Source organism: Rattus rattus, chromosome 4 (assembly GCF_011064425.1).
Source record: "Rattus rattus isolate New Zealand chromosome 4, Rrattus_CSIRO_v1, whole genome shotgun sequence".
NCBI classification, from domain to species: Eukaryota; Metazoa; Chordata; class Mammalia; order Rodentia; family Muridae; genus Rattus; species Rattus rattus.
In genome coordinates this window covers 116,700,053-116,717,632 of record NC_046157.1, presented here as the reverse complement: position 1 = coordinate 116,717,632, position 17,580 = coordinate 116,700,053, and the positions used below count along the sequence as shown (strand labels likewise).

Genomic DNA, 17,580 nt, shown 5'->3' with positions numbered 1-17,580 from the left:
GAGAAGAGAAGAAGGTGAAAAAAAACCAAAAAGACCAGCAGAGTTGTGCTCTTGGACTTGAGGATAATGTATAATGTAGATAAGATAGACTCTGGATACTGGTAAAAGGCAGAGAAATATATTTCCCTCACATTCTCCAAACTATACAATGCTGTGGAAACCTCGACTTCAGCCCAGTGAACTTATTCAGACATGTAACCTCCAAACCTTGAAGTCAAGGTGTGTATTTGTTCAAGACAATGAGTCTTGAGGGGCTTTGCTACAATAGTAACACAGGCGCAGCTATTGAACCATAAGGTGGAGTTCAGAAGAAACACATCAGCCCAACTGAAGTATATCGCCATGCAGTGCAATACTCGGATCCCTGACACCATAGAGTCCTAGGTCTTTGACAGTCCTCTGGGCTCAGGGCAAATTGGGTTATGTGCAAACCTCCCCTCCAACTAACACATGGTGCCCTTACTCTGTCAGCTGCTGGCTGTTCTCCCAGCATGCTCTGCACCTTCAGGTGCTGTCCCTCCACAATCCAGACTTGGTGAAGTCTTCAAGACTTGTCTTGTATAGTTACATAGCACACCATTGAGCCTCCCTGACAACCCATTTCATATAGTTACAGCTTTAGTGCCTACTGTCTCTTCAAACCCATATAAAATTTCTTGACTACAGTGTAACCCGTGCTTTGGTGAATCCTCCTGTGTCTTTTACCTTATAGCACTAAGTAGATCATATTGAATATAGTTACTCATAAATATTTGTGACCACAATAAATATTTGTTAAGCGAAAACGAAAGTTCAACAAGATTCTGCAATTTACTCAAATTCTAAACAAGAATGAGCTGACTTTCAAGAGATTCACCCATGTAAGCTTCCATTTACTGCTAAGAAAATGTGTTTTCAGTTTTAGGAGAGGCCAAGATAAAGCTTTTAAACCTAAGATCTCAAGCGGTATTGTATCTCAAACCCTAGGAGGTACCCTCTCCACCCCAAGTAACTTCACAATAAAAGAAAGGACCTGCTTCTCTCATCTGTGTTTGCTTCTTCCGCAAACTTTCTCTTACCTTCAATAACTGTTATATTGACAGTCTTGGTGATGTTGTACTGTTGCCCGTTATGGTGGACAGAAAACACACAGGAGTAATAACCTTCATCTCCAAACTCGGCATCCTTCAGGATCATTGGGGTTTTTGATATTTCCTTACAGTTCTGGTTTTTTTTCAAGGCAAATTAAAATACTTTAGGACACTAAAGGTATCATAGTTTTAATTGTTCACATCCCTAATGCTTAAGATCTTTAGGGACAAAGGGAGACACAATAGATGACCAGCAATTCCCAAGTATGTGTCCCAGCCACTCACCCTTGCTTCCACTAGGGCAATAAAGTGCCCTGTCATCATTGCTACTAATGAAGAGCAGGCTTTTATCACCACTGTTACCTAGTGCTAACACACATATAGAAAGAGAGAGGGAGAGGGACAAACAGAAACAGAGACAGAATACTTAAATACTTAAAACAGAATAATAAAGTCCCTGTTTAGATAAAGACTACCCATGAAACAAACCCCTACTGCCTGACACTTTGGCTCCAATTCTGTGTGTAAGGGAAAGGTCAGTGGAACAGAATGACCAGGAGGACTGAGTAGAGTTTGCTCCCTCTCTATTCTTGATGTCCTGTGCCAAATTGCACAGATGGCCAGATCCATGGGCATACTTCAATCTTTCTCTTTCTCTCTATATGTCATAGTAACCAATAATAAGAGTAGCAAAGCCACCATCTACAAACCAGCCCTCAGTCAACCACTGGTAGGTCCTGGTCAGTGCAGGAACTATCAGAAAAGGAGATCTGAATGATTAATTTTGACCGTGTGTCTCTGTTCCTCTACATTTCCTAACAAGGAGAGCCTAATGCTTATAGACCTTGACTCTTGCTGGCTTCTGCTGGTAGCCTCTGTAGCTAGACCCAGGCAAATGTCTTGCAGAGTGCCCATGTGTACCACATATCTAGAAAGTGTTTCTGAGTATAAGTAGCATTTTAGAAACCTAAGCAGATTCTTTTTAATATATACAAAATGCTTGAGGTCTTCATTTTCAGTTCCAATCAGACCTTTTATGGTTCAGCTGCCTTACACCTGAGGAAGGTCACGAACAGCCCACAGTCTGAGCATGCTTGGTTTTTCTGGTCAGCTGTTCAGCCACAAACAGATGCATCTCCTAAATGTATGCCTATATGTATTGGGGCTTCCTCTAAAACCCAGCAACCAAGACTCCCTAATTTACATGTACTGCAAAATGTGTATATTTAACAGTAAAAGAAGGCAGGTAAACTCAAAACTGAGTCATGTGTTTTGAAAACACTTTGGATAGGAAGCTCCCCTGCAACCACACACATCAAGACCTTACAGAAAGGCCTACGAGCATGCCCCAAGGAAACCACTGGTGGCCCAGCTTCTGTTCATCTTTTGACAGGGTCAACCATTCAGGGCTTTCCCTCCCACAGATATGATACAGGTCATGTTGCATATGTGCATGAATGTGAATGTATACACTATTTTATACATGCTAAACGTGAGACACAGGTGTAAAAGGCTACTCTGTAGCATCTTTTTAAAGAGCTCTTACAACCCAATAAGGGAAAGGTCCTCCAAGGAAGCAAACAGAAACCACACAGGCTATCCACAAAAGAAGCTCTATTAGGATGCAGTCCACACACTTAAGAGTCATTAAGAGAACAACAGGAACATATACCAAGCTTCTGAAATGTTTGATGTCAAATCTTTAACCCTCTGAAAGTATAATTTCTCGTGTTAGGGGAGTATAACGAAGGTAGGTAGAGAGTTGAACAATCAATTAACCTCTCTCTGGTCCAGTAATCCTACATGTGGGGATTTTCTTGAATGATTAATCATATTATTATAATATTAATAATAAATCAGCAGAAGATTTACATAAATGTCATCCATTATAATCTGTAAGTAACAGTAGGACCCGGGACATTTACACCTGTCTAATAACAATAAGGTCAGTTAGTTTCACTTAAGCCCATACAAAATTCAGGCCAGGTTTGAAAGAAGGTTGTTCAAAGAAAGGTATAGATGAATAATCACATCATTTTAGTTAGAAAAAAAATAGGCAGGCAGCAGAACACATCACTGCTAAGGACAGAGGTTCATCTGTTAACGAAAGTGGCCCAGCTGAGGGATTAGGAGGGATCTTTCGCTCTCTTTGTTTTTTATTTTCTGTCCCCCAGCTTTATAAAGGAGACTCAAATATTCAGAAAACAGACACTCCTGTATTTCAACATTTCAACGGATGCCACAAAATAAAATGAAAAAAAAAATCTAAATCTGCATTCCCAAAACTGGTTGAATTAAATAGAAGGACAATGAAGGAAGATCAGGAGAGAAGAAGCGGTCGCTGTGTACTGGGCACCTACTACAAAGCAGGGAGGCTATGACACTACCCACGCTGCACACATTAGCTCTTTACACAAAGCATACAGAACGGTCTCTGACACAGGCCAAGTAAGTCACGTGGCCTTAGACCCATTGTTTTAGTTGAGGTTGAAATGGTCCACAGTCTTCATACTCTCCACATGGAATGCTACCTTCCTGATTGAGTGGAGACATTTTCAACGTGTTACCTTATACAGCGATGTGTGGTTGATCAGCTCTCCATAGCTAGGATTTTCACACGTAATCCACAGAGATTTCTTAACCTCCACATCTCTGTTCGTCACAAGCGTCTCAGAGAAGCAGCTGTGTTTGTTTCTTTTGGTGACATTTAAGGTCCAATTTTGACGATCATTTCTAAGAAACAAAGGTACAAAGAGATTTTATAATGACTGAAGAGATTTCTCAACTACTTCTAATCTTCCAATTTACCATAATTTCTATATGAAGAGATTTAATCATTGATGTGTAAGTTTTTCTCTCTGCCACCCCTTGGTTCAGAGCAGAAAGTTTATAACTGTCATGGGGCGAAAGATTGCACTCCAGTGCAGTCTTTACATACATACACACACACACACACACACACACACACACACACACACACACACACACATTATCACAACACCATGTGCATACCATATACATAGCACACATACGTACCAAATAGACACACAGGCAGCCATTTGGTATGGATTAAGGAGGAACTAATGTTTTAAACTTTATCATCAGTGCTGGACAAATTCAGAGATTGGCATACCAGGATAGGAGGATAGTCTTCTGTAAGCAGATCTATAAGCAGCTACCAACCTTGTCTCCTGACAGTGTGTGCATACAGTGTGTGTTCTGTTTCTCAGGGCACGTTGTTCTGTGGACTTTTCCTTACTACTGAATAAGTTGGAGTTTGGCACAGTCCTTGAACAACTGAGCAAAGGTGAGTTTCAGTAACTCTACTGCAGAAATTGGCCATCTTGAAGATGGTGCTAAATGTCATGTTTTTAAAACAACAGTGTTTTTAAAAGTAAAAACATTTTCAATTGGATGCATGCTTATACTGTGCATGTGACATATGGGTCCACATCCCCAAAGTAGCAGATATATTGCTAAATCGTCCTGTGACCTGGGAAATGGTGTGTAGACCAGGTCCCCTTTACATCTACAAGGAGATGGACAGAGGAAAGCAAAGTGATCTATTGCTCAAAGACTCCCAGATATTTTACAATGTGTATATGCAAGGGAGGTTGACCTTACGTTCCTGTGAGAAAGCTGAGTCTTAGAATATCCAAACAACTTTCCCATGGTCATACAAGTGTGTGTGTGTGTGTGTGTGTGTGTGTGTGTGTGTGTGTGTGAGAGAGAGAGAGAGAGAGAGAGAGAGAGAGAGAGAGAGAGAGAGAGAGAGAGAGAGAGAGAGATGTTCTAGAGTAAATGCACATCGATTTGGCCCTAAGAGGCAGGATTGGATGGTGTAATACTACATTTTCATACTTCCTGAAGCCTTGTCCTTTACCTTGTAGTTCAACATAGAGGAAATCAGTCAGGATTAGGGAGGGTAACAGACTGTCATGCAGTAAAAAGCAGTGCGATGCATAGCAGAGCTACTTGGCCTTGAAAAGAGCTCAGATTCCCATTGGCAGCATCCTCTTCTCTTTTTTTTATTGGATATTTTATGTATTTACATTTCAAATGTTATCCCCCTTCCCTGTCCTCCCTTCCCTCCCCCTCCCCCGGATTCTATGAAGATGCTCCCCCCTCCACCCACCCACCCTCTCCCACCTCAACACCCTGGCATTTCCCTACACTGAGGAAGTGAGCCTTCAAAGGACCAAGGAGACTTCTCCTCCTATTGTATTTTTTGGTTAGTGGTTTAGCCCCTAGGAGCTTTGGGCGGGGGGGGGGGGGGGGGGGGCTCTTGTTGGTGGATATCATTGTTCTTCCTCTTGTCAAATCACGTTGGCATCTACCTCTGCAGTTCTCACTTCCTAACATTCAGCAAATCTTGACAGAGTGCCTGCCATGTGTGGGAACCCCTCAGAAATGTTGAGCCAGGCAATGCTCTGTGCTCCCTGTCCAAGAGCAAGCTCAGAGGCTGGCAGGAAGTTGAGATCAAGAATGTCAAAATATAAGGCCCCCGACTCCCCTGTCACCTGTGGCCATGGACCAATGCCACTCTGATTATAACGGCCCCTCTGGCTGGGTGCCGCTTGGGTTTAAGGAGCCCTGCTTAAAGACAGATTGCTCAGTTGTCCAGTACTTGCCGAACATGAACACAGTCTTGGGTTCCAGCAGCAGCAACCTAAAGCAAGATGAAAAGGGAAAAAAGGAAAAAAGAGAGGGAAGGAGAGAGGGAGGGAGGGAGGGAGGGAGGGAGGGATGGATGCAAGAAAGGAAGGAAGGCTTTAAAAGGAAAGACTTGTTTCCTTCTCTCTGGCGCCAATATAAGCTTTTTGTGCACCAGCCTCAGGCTCCTACCTTCGTGTCTCCACCCCCACTACAGTAAACTCTCTCTTCTGTGTGACTTTCCTTCTTAGCTATTTTCTTTCCTCTTCATAAGATTTTAATTTTTAGAATTCTGTGTGCACACAAGCATGTGTGTGAACATAGTATGTAACTATTGGTGCTGCCCAGCCCAGAAGACGCCCTAATGCCTAGAGCTGGGTTCCAAGTGTTTATGAGCCACGGAACGCGGGTGCTGCAAACTGAACTCAGGTCTTCTGCAAGAGAAGCACATTTTCTTAACCACTAAGCTCTCTCTCCTGCCTCCAGTGCTCTCAAAAAATGCTGATCCACCTGCCCAGTGGTGATTTCCTTCTTAAAATGTCATGCAGACGTCGGGTTCTTCTGCTATTTGAACTGTATGTATCTAAGATGGACGATCTAAATTACGCTCAAAGCCATCGTCTTCAAAGCTTCTTCCTTATCGTCGGATTGTACTCCTCTGACTCACCACCTTCCAACACACTCAGGGGCTGTCTCTGAAATCCTCTGAGCCGTTTTATGCTCCGGCCTCCTCGAGTCTGCGTACCGCTTCCTCATATCGCCCCCACCCCTTATTCCGATGGTCTGCCCCTTGCTTACTAATGCAGACTGTGTTAGATGCCCGCTATGTCAGAAAAACAGATAGCGAACACCCTGTCTCCATCTTCTCCCCAGGGTGACCATAGATGCCTCCTCCCCCTCAAATGGCTTTTCCCACCCTGTCCAGAATGCCCATGTCTTTAAATCATGTACATGAAACTACGACAGTGAGGACGGCCCTGTTTCTCTTCTCCATTCACTTTTATCTTGCTCTAGAAAGATCCAGTTGCAATGTACCTTATCTCTCTTAAATATTTCACATAAACTGCACTGTTTGAAAGAAAAAAAAAAAAACCAAGTCCTACAACTTATTTCTGACGCTCAGAAGTTTCTGTGTCTAATAAACAACAATGACCTCATTTTGTGAAAAACCACAGAAGTGAAAAAAGAGGCTTTGCTGTGAAATCTCACTTCTCTTTCTCTAAGGTGGACTGATAATGATCAGGGCTCACTCTAGAATAAAAACAGATTTCTAGGAGAAATCTGCTCCATCTCACAGCTCAGTGACATACCACGGAGCTAACCCTGAGCGTCATTTTATAAGTCAATGTCAAGACTTTAGAAAGGATGTGTACCTACACGTGTGTGCATGTGCACGTGTGTGCATACATGCGTACATGAATGCTCCCTCCCCCCTCTGACTTTGGCTATTAGCTTGCAGCTGGTAACAGCTATATCTTTACCCCAGCAACTCTGCCTCTTTTTTTTCCAGGAACCTCCAGAAACTAGACTAGGATGTCTCCCCCTAAATCCTCCCCTTTCTCTGAAGCCAGAATTGACCACGTGGGAGGCTGTCCCTGCTGCTCCTGCCTCAGGTGCCGTATCATCTGAAATCCTCACTCTAAACCTGCCTGAATTTCATCTCTACTCATCATCAACAAGAGTCCCCTCAAAGGAAATCTCATTAAACATCCAGTAAAATCACAATAATAATAATAATAATAATAATAATAATAAATTCAGCGTGACCAGCTTAATATTTCTCTATTATGAAACATTTGTTTCCTGTTGAAGAGAGAGCAAGAGAGAGAAAAAAATGCATGGGTTATTGGAGCTTACAAATGTGTTTGACTCTCTAAGCCCAAGGTCAAGAGCCTTGGGAACGATGTTAAAACAAATTGGCTTACTCACCCCACTTGAGAAAAGTACGTTCCCTTGTCCTCCAGCTCAACTGGCCAGAATTCCAAAGCGTGACCATGAAAAGCGATTCTGGGCAAGCTTCTCATGTTCAGCTCTCTGTAGCCATGTGAAGCATTGCCTTTGAACCATCTCATGGTGGCTGTCTCATTCTTATGCATGGGTGCAGACATATCACAGGGCTTCAGATAAAAAGGCTCTCCCTCTACTACGTGAATTTGCGACCGGCGAATGCAACTTTCTGCAGCAGATTAAAACAGGAAAGGGAGATAAAACAGGACAAGGGTGATTTTTCATTGATTCGCTCCCTATACCAGTATGAAAAGCAAGGTCGACGAGAGAGAAAGCTACAAGAAATCTCGGCATCACACTCCTGTGCTGTCTTTTGTCTGAAGAGAAGACATACTGGAGATAAGACACTTTCAGAACCAAGATGAAGATAAAGCTGACAGCTTCCCCTAGACTGAAAGTTGAAGAGCTTAATCAACCCTCGCTCAAAGGCACTGAGGCCACGTCTTCAGAGTACGATGTTTATAACTTACTGTTAAGGAAAGACATAGAAGTCATAGGGTATTCATATTCCCTCAGAATGTCAGCACCATGTCAGACAAGAAACCTGTGTGTACCCCCTCATCTCTATCATAACAGGTCTCATGTCCTTTTTGCCCAACCAGTCTATCTACTCAATTCTGGGGAGGTTTGGGATGGACTTCTTGGGTAGCTAAGCCCCCATGGTGGCCGGTTTCCTCATAACTGACCAAGAACTGATGAATATACACCACCCCCTATACAGGACCCCTTTCTCTTCCTGTCCCTCTGTTTCTCAGCTCAGATTCTTTAGCTTTGGAAATGTATCTTTTCCTTTTTTTTTCATCTCCAAAGAATGGCCTTCTGTTCTAAATTGAAGTTGTTGAACATTTCTCAAACCCTCTGGATCTAGACCGCCCTTAATCTTCATTTAGAAAAATGCAGGATTTCCTTAAGACCATATACAAAATGTTGCCTCTGTTGTTAGGGTCTATTGTTCAGAGAAACATTTTGGAGGGTGTTAACTTAAAGCTAACCACACCAGAAAAAGGAAGCGGTTCAAATGTTAGATCTACTTCAAAGTTGAATAATGACATTGCGCGTCAGCATCTTCCTGGTGCTTGTAACGTAATCTCTATTCTCCATCTCAGTATCCCAACATACTTGGTCCTTAACACGCAAAACAAGAGTCTTTAGCACTTCAATAACTTTCCCCAGCGCCTTACAGACTCAGGGCTACACTCATACAGTCTATGCGCTCTTCTATGCCTGGATCCCTCTGCATGTCACCAAGCCTATGAGGTCCAGTCTTTTTCTTACCTGTAGCAGAAGGGAGCTCTATCCTCATTATTATGAAGGGCTTAGCCATACCGTGATTACACTATTCATTGTGTATGTGGTGGGGACTTAGATCTTAGAATCTAGGAGACATTTGAAGTTATCCTAGGTTTCCAAGTGCTGATTCATTGAAGGAACAAGCGTGCTACAAATCTAAGTACTTGTACTTTGGTTGATGAATGCATGAGTTCCTTTTTTAGGGATGCCCCCCATTTAAAAAGAAAAATAGTGGGTAGCAGGAAGTTAGAAATGTTTAGTTATGAGGAACCTCACGTCTCAAAAATACCTTTTCTTGCGTTTAGCATTACAGCCTTACTTTGTTGATGAATATGAAGCTCTAGGTCTTATAAATGAGCAGAGGTCAAGGTGCATGGACTGGGTGAGCAACCAGTCCAATTCTTCCATAGCGAAAGTCAGTGGTTTAAATCATTCTACACAGACAACTGTGAGAGGCCAGCACCAACAAGTTAAATGAATTCCACGTACAAAATATTGATGAAAAGAGCTATAATTCCTATTCATAAAAGGCATTCCTTAAGCCCCCAAAGGAACAGGGAGCTAGAACCTAAGCCCTAGACCTGGCCGGCTGTAGAGCTGGTTCTGTTCTAAGATTATGCTTCATGGTGATCAGGAACAGGTGATAGATGTTTGTCTCTCAAGCATGGAACACAGAGCACACATCTTGTACTTTGCTGTCTTGCTCAGCAGTCCCTAACGAATCATCTCCTACCAAGAAGAATGAACAGTCTTCAGGATGTGTGTATCACTGCATTGCGTGTCAGATAGTATTCCAACAATGCATGGGTCCATTCATAAGCGTACCTCCAGACTGGATATGTATTATATGAATGCAATAATAATTGATCTCTGTTTTCCTTTCTCAACAATTCTCAAAGTGAAGGATATGGGTCCAAGTATCCCCTTTTGGGTGTAACATTCTGAAGTAAATTAACTGGCTCTCTCCTCCAAGTCCTGTGCAAATATTACTCAGTCATGGGACTTCTCAACAAAGACCAGGACCTTCCAATCCTTTTTCTACTTGGAGAAGATCCCCAGACAAGCACAGCTCATAAACTCTGACACTTGCTTTAGATTCTTTCTAGTCCAACCTTTCTCTCTCTTATTTTTCTAGCACTTGGGTGATTTTTAAGAGTTGGAAAGTATTTTCTGTCTACTTTCATTTGAACACTACTTTTAAAATGAAGGGATTCTTGCTATCCTCTCTGGGAATGCAAGCTATACAAAACTGTCTAAAGCCAGTAAAGAAGACAATTATTTCCTTCCTCTATTTCAAATGGCAGTCAAAGAGAGGTGATAGATGCCCTCTTCATCTAAAGTGTAATTTAGTGCAAAGTCCCTGCCTCTCCATAGAGTCCCCTGTGCTCCTTTATTTGGTCTGTTCCCAGCTCTCTTCCCCTCCCTACCCCAGGGACAGCAAGTATTTCTCAAACTTCTAAGGTAAAATTCGAAGTTGCTAAATGTTAAATAAATTAGACAACTTCAGTAACTGCATCGGCTACAAATAAAAACTAACCCCCATGATTTCCCTCTAGCTCTCTAAAGAAGTTTATTTATGAATGTTTATAAAAACCACTTACTTGGGGCACTTTTAACAACGAGAACACAAAGTATCAAGATTAATTCTTCACGATGCATGTTTAGGCTTCTGCGTGCACTGGTCTCTGGAGAAAGAGTAATGTAAGGTTAAGCTCATGTCCTCAAACAAACCAAATCCATCTTACAACACTCTCCGGGCACATAAGAAAAAGCATTCCAGCAATAGCTCATAATTTCTAAAAGAGTCACCAGTGCACCAAACTTTTAGCCACATAGAATTAATAAAATTCAAGGCTATGAATTTTAGCTCCCACAGAACATATTTTTTAAAAAAATGTATACAATAGGGCCTGATGTCTTTTAACCTAATTCACTAAACTTTGCCTTCAGGAGCCAAGCTTAACTCTAGAAAAAATATGTGACTCTACAGATTAAACAACCCACGATGCATCGAGCTGTGAGTGGCAGTTCCATCTGCGTGGGAGTGTATGGGTGTGTTGTGTGTATGTAGGGGGGTGTGGTATGTGTAGGTGTGGCATGTGTGTGTTGTGTGTGTGGAGGGGTATGTGTGGTGTGTATGTGTGTGTAAGGCGGTATTGCATGTGGTATATATGTGTGTGTGTGTATGTATAGTGTGTGTTTTAGAGGGTTGTGGGTGTTAGGGGAGTGTTGTGTGTGTTGTGTGTGTGGATGTGTTATCTGTGGTGTGGGTGTGAAGGGTTGTGGGGGTGTTTGTGTATGTGTATGTGAGTAAAGGGGTGTGTGTGTGGTGTGTGAGTTTAAAGGTGTGTGTGTGTGTGTGTGTGAAGGGTTGTGGGGGTGTTTGTGTGTGCGTTTGGGAGGGTGGAGGGGTGTGTGTGTGTGTGTGTGTGTGTGTGAGAGAGAGAGAGAGAGAGAGAGAGAGAGAGAGAGAGAGAGAGAGGCTTACTTCGACTCACCGTTTCACAGTTTCAGAGATTTCAGAAAGTTTCAAAAGTCTAAGAGTTATGTTGCCCTGCTCAAGAGCAACACTTCCAGGAGGCCTGGAGCACAGTGACGACTGTCACCGGAGCACTGTCAGTAAGGGGAGGCATGTGACCCTGGGCACCTGGAGCACTGACTCTAGAGGAGATGCATGTGACCTGGGCACAAGTCAGCACTGGCTCCCCTCTCCCTAGCCTCCCCGACCCCATGTGCTTACTTTAGGGACGACGCGCAGAAAGTAAGTAGCAAGTCCTGTACTTACGATCCTCCTTATAGGACTGTGATCCTAGGGCATTTGCTCTTTCTGCACTGGGCTCTGATCCTACGACAACCCAAGCTTTCTCAACAAGAGCAGAACAGGCATTCAGTCTAAATATTTCACAAATAATCCCTCATCTCCCGTTCAAGGAACCACCTAGCTCTTCCACCCCAGTGCCTCAAAGGAACTCTGGGCTCATGGAACAGGGAAGGACGTGAAGAGATTGAGTCCGTCAGAGGCACACAAAACGGACTAGAATCCCCGTCTAACAACACTCAGGGAGCTGTGGACCTTGGACAAAGCATCCCAAGAACTGTTGGCCCATTCCCAAAACACAGAGACTTCCTCCAAAATCACTGAGGGATTGCGGTTTCTAATGTTCATGAATGAAGACGTCTGGGAGCCTTACAACTTAGAGCAACGCCCCAACAGCCACTCACACCCCATCCTACCTCCTCAACCACAGGAGAAGGTTTATAATAAACCTCCCCAAACCACCTACCAGTTTGCAAGGGATGACAGTGAGCAGTGGGAAAACACAAAGGGTATCTGTTCATGGAAAGTACCAACCATTCAAAGCCAAATTAGAATAATGAGCAACTCGAAACTTTCACCGCCCACTCTGACACCTTTATTACCATCTGATTATTTCCGACTTGGGTAGAATACAAAAGTGTGACTTTCCCTGTGTCATCCATTCCTCCATTAAGGCTGCCACAGACTGGCACTATCTCCTTCCTTCCTTCTTTTTTTTTTTTTCAATTTTAACTTGTAACAAGAAATAAAATCACACAACCATTCAACATTCTGGTAAGATACAGGTTTCAAAATGAGACGTGTTAAGATCTCCACATATAAAAAAAAAAATCCATGCTAACCACACCGCTGCGGAGTGGAGGTGTGTGGCACTTTGATGTTCTACTGTGCGTCTTCAGTTGTGTATGTGGATTTAAGGAACTGGTGGTTTTTGCATGTAGCAGTTTTAAGGATTGTCAGCGTTCTCTTGTTGAGTTTTTCATTTCGCTTCGCTTTGCTTTGCTGTGATCTTGGAGTGACTTGCTTTTGTACTTTAAGGGTTTTTTTTTTTAATTTGCAAAGTACTATCTGCCCGACATAGAATATTTATAAAGCAAAAAGTACAAATAAGAAATGTTTCTCACAATGTACCATATTTCCCTGTTCTTATAATTTTTTTATCCGTTTTTAATAATGAAATGATGTTTCAGTAGTTCACTAATATTGTTCACTGAAGGTTTTCCTACCTTAGACTTTTCTTGGTTCTTGGTATTTTAATTAATGCTTTGGATCCCTTCACACTCATGCACTGTCACTTACAAACTAAACTCTGTCATATAATAACCCATAACTGTCTTCATTTAGTTCATGGAGTACAACTGCAGGCACCAGGCCGTCTGGATCTGAACCTTGAAGTCTTTTCCTTTACCAGCTTAACAGTCACGGGCAAGCCTCCTGACCTAGCCATGCTCAGAGTTCTTTATCCATAGGAGGGAATGACAGTTCTGCCTCCCTGAGCAGAGAGGGTGGCTAAAACTGTTCCTGCCTAAGATATCCAGAGAATAATGTCATCTCGATGTTGGCTCTTACCACTCTCCTTACTTCTTATCATTTTATTGGCATTGTGATCTGGAAGGACAGCCGTATTAATGCACCCTGCATGATTGATGCACACTGCCCAGCCGCATTCTAGAAATGTCCTGACAGCTTCTACCCGCCTCGAGAGTGCAAGACACAAGGCGCTTTCCACCACACCCAGGACAACATGCTGCTCCACCCCACCTGTCAGATCTAGCTAGGCCGTCCATCCAAGTGGAACAGGGCCTCTTGTTTATTTGAATCTGCATTTTCTTTTCATTATAAAGGAAGCAAATTACCACATAACACTAGCTGTTTTATTTCATGATTACCAACTTTTTCATAGCAAGTGATTCTTTCCCAGTTCCCCAATGTCTGGAATTCTACTCAATTGCTTTAGCTTACTTTTAATTTCTCTTTTGGTGTATTAGCACATAGAAAATGTTTGTTCATGCACACACATCAACAATACTCTGTGTGTGTGTGTGTGTGTGTGTGTGTGTGTGTTATTTGTAAGTATAGTGTTTCCCTCAAAGGTAAAACAGACGCTCACCTATATTCCTTATTTTATGGTTTTCATTCTTACATTTGGCTTATTTATAAATTTATAAACATTACATTTTCTTCTTTACCATGAAATATAGTACCTAATTAAACTTCTGCTTCCAAAATAAATACTAATTATTTCTCTGTCCAGTCAAATAGTGCTACCTTTCCTTTGAAGTTGGTTGATATTTGCTTACAATGTAAAGGCTCTCCTAGAGCACTCTGGGAGCTCTAGCACAGGTGCCTGCCCAGTGGTGAATGTGTGCATGAACATACTTTCTCTCTGTTCTCGCTGTGCTAACCTAGCCATGGCAACTGCCACTAACCAGCACGAGCTGCTCTATGTTGGCTTCTTTGCTGAATCATTGAGTGAACCAAATCCACAAAACACATACAGAGGGGAGTCCTGGCTGATCATTCAATTCATTGTACACCTACACCACCTGCAACTTCTCAAAGCATGACATCTTCAAAGGCATAACATGTTTCAACAGGCATGTTGCCCACTAAACATACACAGGGGGCAGCCTGAGCCCTTGACTCTCCCAAAGTTCCTCCTGACTCCAAGGTGCAAACAGATGGAAAGCCACCAGTTTACAGGTCTTGCCTGCACACCCAGAAAAGAACATATCGTCTTAGATACATTCACTCCAGAGTTGACATAATAAATGTAAAATTAATACATGTGCAAGCATATGTGTGTACCCATGAACAGAAAGGATAGTTACAAACTTAGTTACCCAATGACATGAAATTATCTCTAGATTAAAGTAGTTCTCTTCCAAAAGTTATGTAATCTGGAGGCATAGAGTGAAGGCCAGATGCAAGGTGACCACTATCTCTGTCCCCAAAGACAAGGGGGCACTTCCAGGATGTCCTTTCAAAGGGTGTCAATGTGGTCATGTCCTGAGGTCCTGAGTTTCTGATTCTGTTCCATCTCCTTTTGGGTCCTCCCCATGAGAAAACTGACCACATTCTAGTAACAAACAGTTCATCGGAGCACATAGATGCAAGCCCTTTAAAAGCTCCTCGGTAGGTGCTCACACATACACACACACACACCCACACACACACCCACACACACACACACACACACACACACACACACACACACACACACACACACACACACACACACCCACACACACACACACACACACACACACACATACACACACACACACACACACACACACACATACACACACACACACTCTCACACATACACACACACACACACTCACACATACACACACACATGTGCACACACAGTTTCTGAGGCTAGGAGAGGGGAAACAGCCATAACCCTTGACAGTTGTTTCCAGGGACTCACAGGTAAACATGTCACCTCAGTGTCAGCCACTGCTTAACAAAACATGGCCCTGAGGTGAGGTATCCCGAACACTGCTTTGGTGAAAGTCCTGACACCCCATAAGGACACACACACACACACGCACACACACACACACACACACACACACACACGTGCTGAGAACTGAGGGCAGGCTGGCAAGTACTCTCCCACTGAGCTGGGCTCTCCTCCACTCTCCTTTTCACTACAGTCTCTAATGCATAAGTGTTTTACTTCTGGAGAAAGGCAAAACAGCCAGGTTCGACCTGCAAAAATGATCTTGAAGGCATCCATGCACTTCTGTTCCAAGACAAGGGCTGGGCACAGTGGACTTTCCATCTATAAGGAAAGTCTTGCCACCTCCCAACACTTATCGTAAAAGTACCTGCTGCTATTATCTCCCCATTTCCCCCAATGTGCCCACACACAAGCGTTGATCTGGACACACATGTTCCCTACCCCTCCTCTCCTCCAGGTCCCTATGGTCCTTGCCATGTGACACAATGTTTGGCTTTGTCAGGTTGCTTGCCTTCCCAGTCAAACCCACCTCACAGCACCCCCACAACTCTTGGACCAGCCTCCACTTCCTGCTGTGACTCCCTGTTCTTCCAGGATGTGTGCCTTGAAGCAGATATTCTTGTGACTGTGTTATGCATGGGGGGGGGCGCTTGTGCATGCATCCGTGCATACACATGCATGTAAACATTCAAGGGAGATGGAACTATTCCCCCAAATCTGCATAAATCAGTCATTCATTGATGTGATAACCGTAATGTGCTCTGCTAGGATTTCTTACTTCCGGAAGCCCCTTCATTAAACACAAAAATTTCCGGAATGAGGAAAATCCAATGGAATCTCTAATCTATTACTTAGATAAATCCCTGCATCTTTCTCCCTCGACGCTGTTTATTAAACCTGATGATGTTGCCTGTTTCATTTGTCTTCTGGGGGATTAAGCGACTAGAATACAGCACACTTGAGTGTATTGTCAGCAGAGGGTAAGCGCCGAATAAACCAATTGCTGCTGTGTTTCATCTGTTTATACCTCTCTACAAAGGACCTATGCATTTGTACTCACTAGTTACACACACACACACACACACACACACACACACACACACACACACACGCATGCACCACTCACAATTGATTTTGTTTTCAGGATCCTTGCACCCCTGGGAGTGGGTGGTCCCTTCCCTTTGCTCCAGACAGCAGAAGACAGTGAGGACCGCACATCAGAGCCTGCCCTTACCTTCAGAGAGGTGACTCACAATCAGGGCAGGACAGTGGCTTCTCCTTCACTTACATCTGCGGAATTCACCAAGCAGGTGAGACTGAACACCTCGGGGTCCACAACTGTGACACCAGACAGGGAGGGAGAGTGCGGTCAGACAGGGCCAGGAGCTTGTTAGAGGGATCAGGCAACCCAAGGAATTATTGAAGAAAAAGAAAGAAAAAAGAAAAGCCAGCGATTCCGGGGGTGGGGGATGGGGGAAGGAAGATCGGAACAGTAAGAAGGAAAAGTTAAGTCTTCTGGTGTACACCGCCCGGGATGGGAGGAGCTCCAGTCCTGAGTTTAGAGTTGGGGGACTCAAGTCTGGAGCTTTCAGTTCTGGGAAGCCTGCGCTCCTGGCAGCAAGCCTGTGCCTGTTTCCTCCGCTCGTCCCCGCTCACCTATGAGCTCCACAGTTCTCAGAGCTAACCCTGACCCCCACCTCCGAGGCGATAGAAAACGCCCCTGGAGCTCTCCTTCCTGGGTCTCAGCTGACTCTTCGGAGCTCCACACCTCCAGGGAGCCACAGCCACCGCCCCTGGCTTCCGGGAACCTGCAGCCCTTCTCTACCCACGACGATTCCTTAAAGAACCACCTGCGCCCTGTACATGCTACACCCTTCAGGCAGAGGGCGCTGAGAACCCGCGACTCCAGCTGGGAAGGAGGGAGGAGAGTCCTTAAGACTGCCAGGCTCACAGAGCCAACAGTGTCCAGAGGCCAGCACAAGATGCTCAGCTTCCTGGATGGGTGGGAATTCACAATTGGGAAGTAATAGTGAGATTTTAAATTGTTCAAAAGAAACGGAGCCCCAACAGAGAATTTCTGGATTTTTTATAATGAGCTAAAATTCTTCAAACACACATGAAAAAACACTCAGGGAGTCAATGGCCCAATTATTTTTGCTCATTGAAAAATAATTTGTTGTACAACAAATATGAAAAGCATAATATTGCTGGGATACATGGAAAACAAGTGTTTAACAAACTTCAACACTCCTACTGCAACTTACAAACTG

The 17,580-nt window shown here is 43.6% G+C and overlaps 1 protein-coding gene across 1 annotated transcript in view; it reads right to left on the bottom strand.

Annotated features, from left to right (window-relative positions):
• Il18r1 (interleukin 18 receptor 1) overlaps window positions 1-17,129 on the bottom strand; it is a 32,462-nt gene extending 15,333 nt beyond the window's left edge. Inside the window, exons 1-6 of the mRNA XM_032901016.1 lie at window positions 16,967-17,129; window positions 16,545-16,648; window positions 10,622-10,705; window positions 7,653-7,899; window positions 3,638-3,803; window positions 1,059-1,203 (exon numbers count right to left, since the gene is read on the bottom strand). Coding sequence (XP_032756907.1) covers window positions 1,059-1,203; window positions 3,638-3,803; window positions 7,653-7,899; window positions 10,622-10,679 — 616 coding nt within the window. The 5' untranslated portion in view covers window positions 10,680-10,705; window positions 16,545-16,648; window positions 16,967-17,129. The remainder of the gene's footprint in view (window positions 1-1,058; window positions 1,204-3,637; window positions 3,804-7,652; window positions 7,900-10,621; window positions 10,706-16,544; window positions 16,649-16,966) is intronic.
• Window positions 17,130-17,580: the final 451 nt, after the last annotated feature.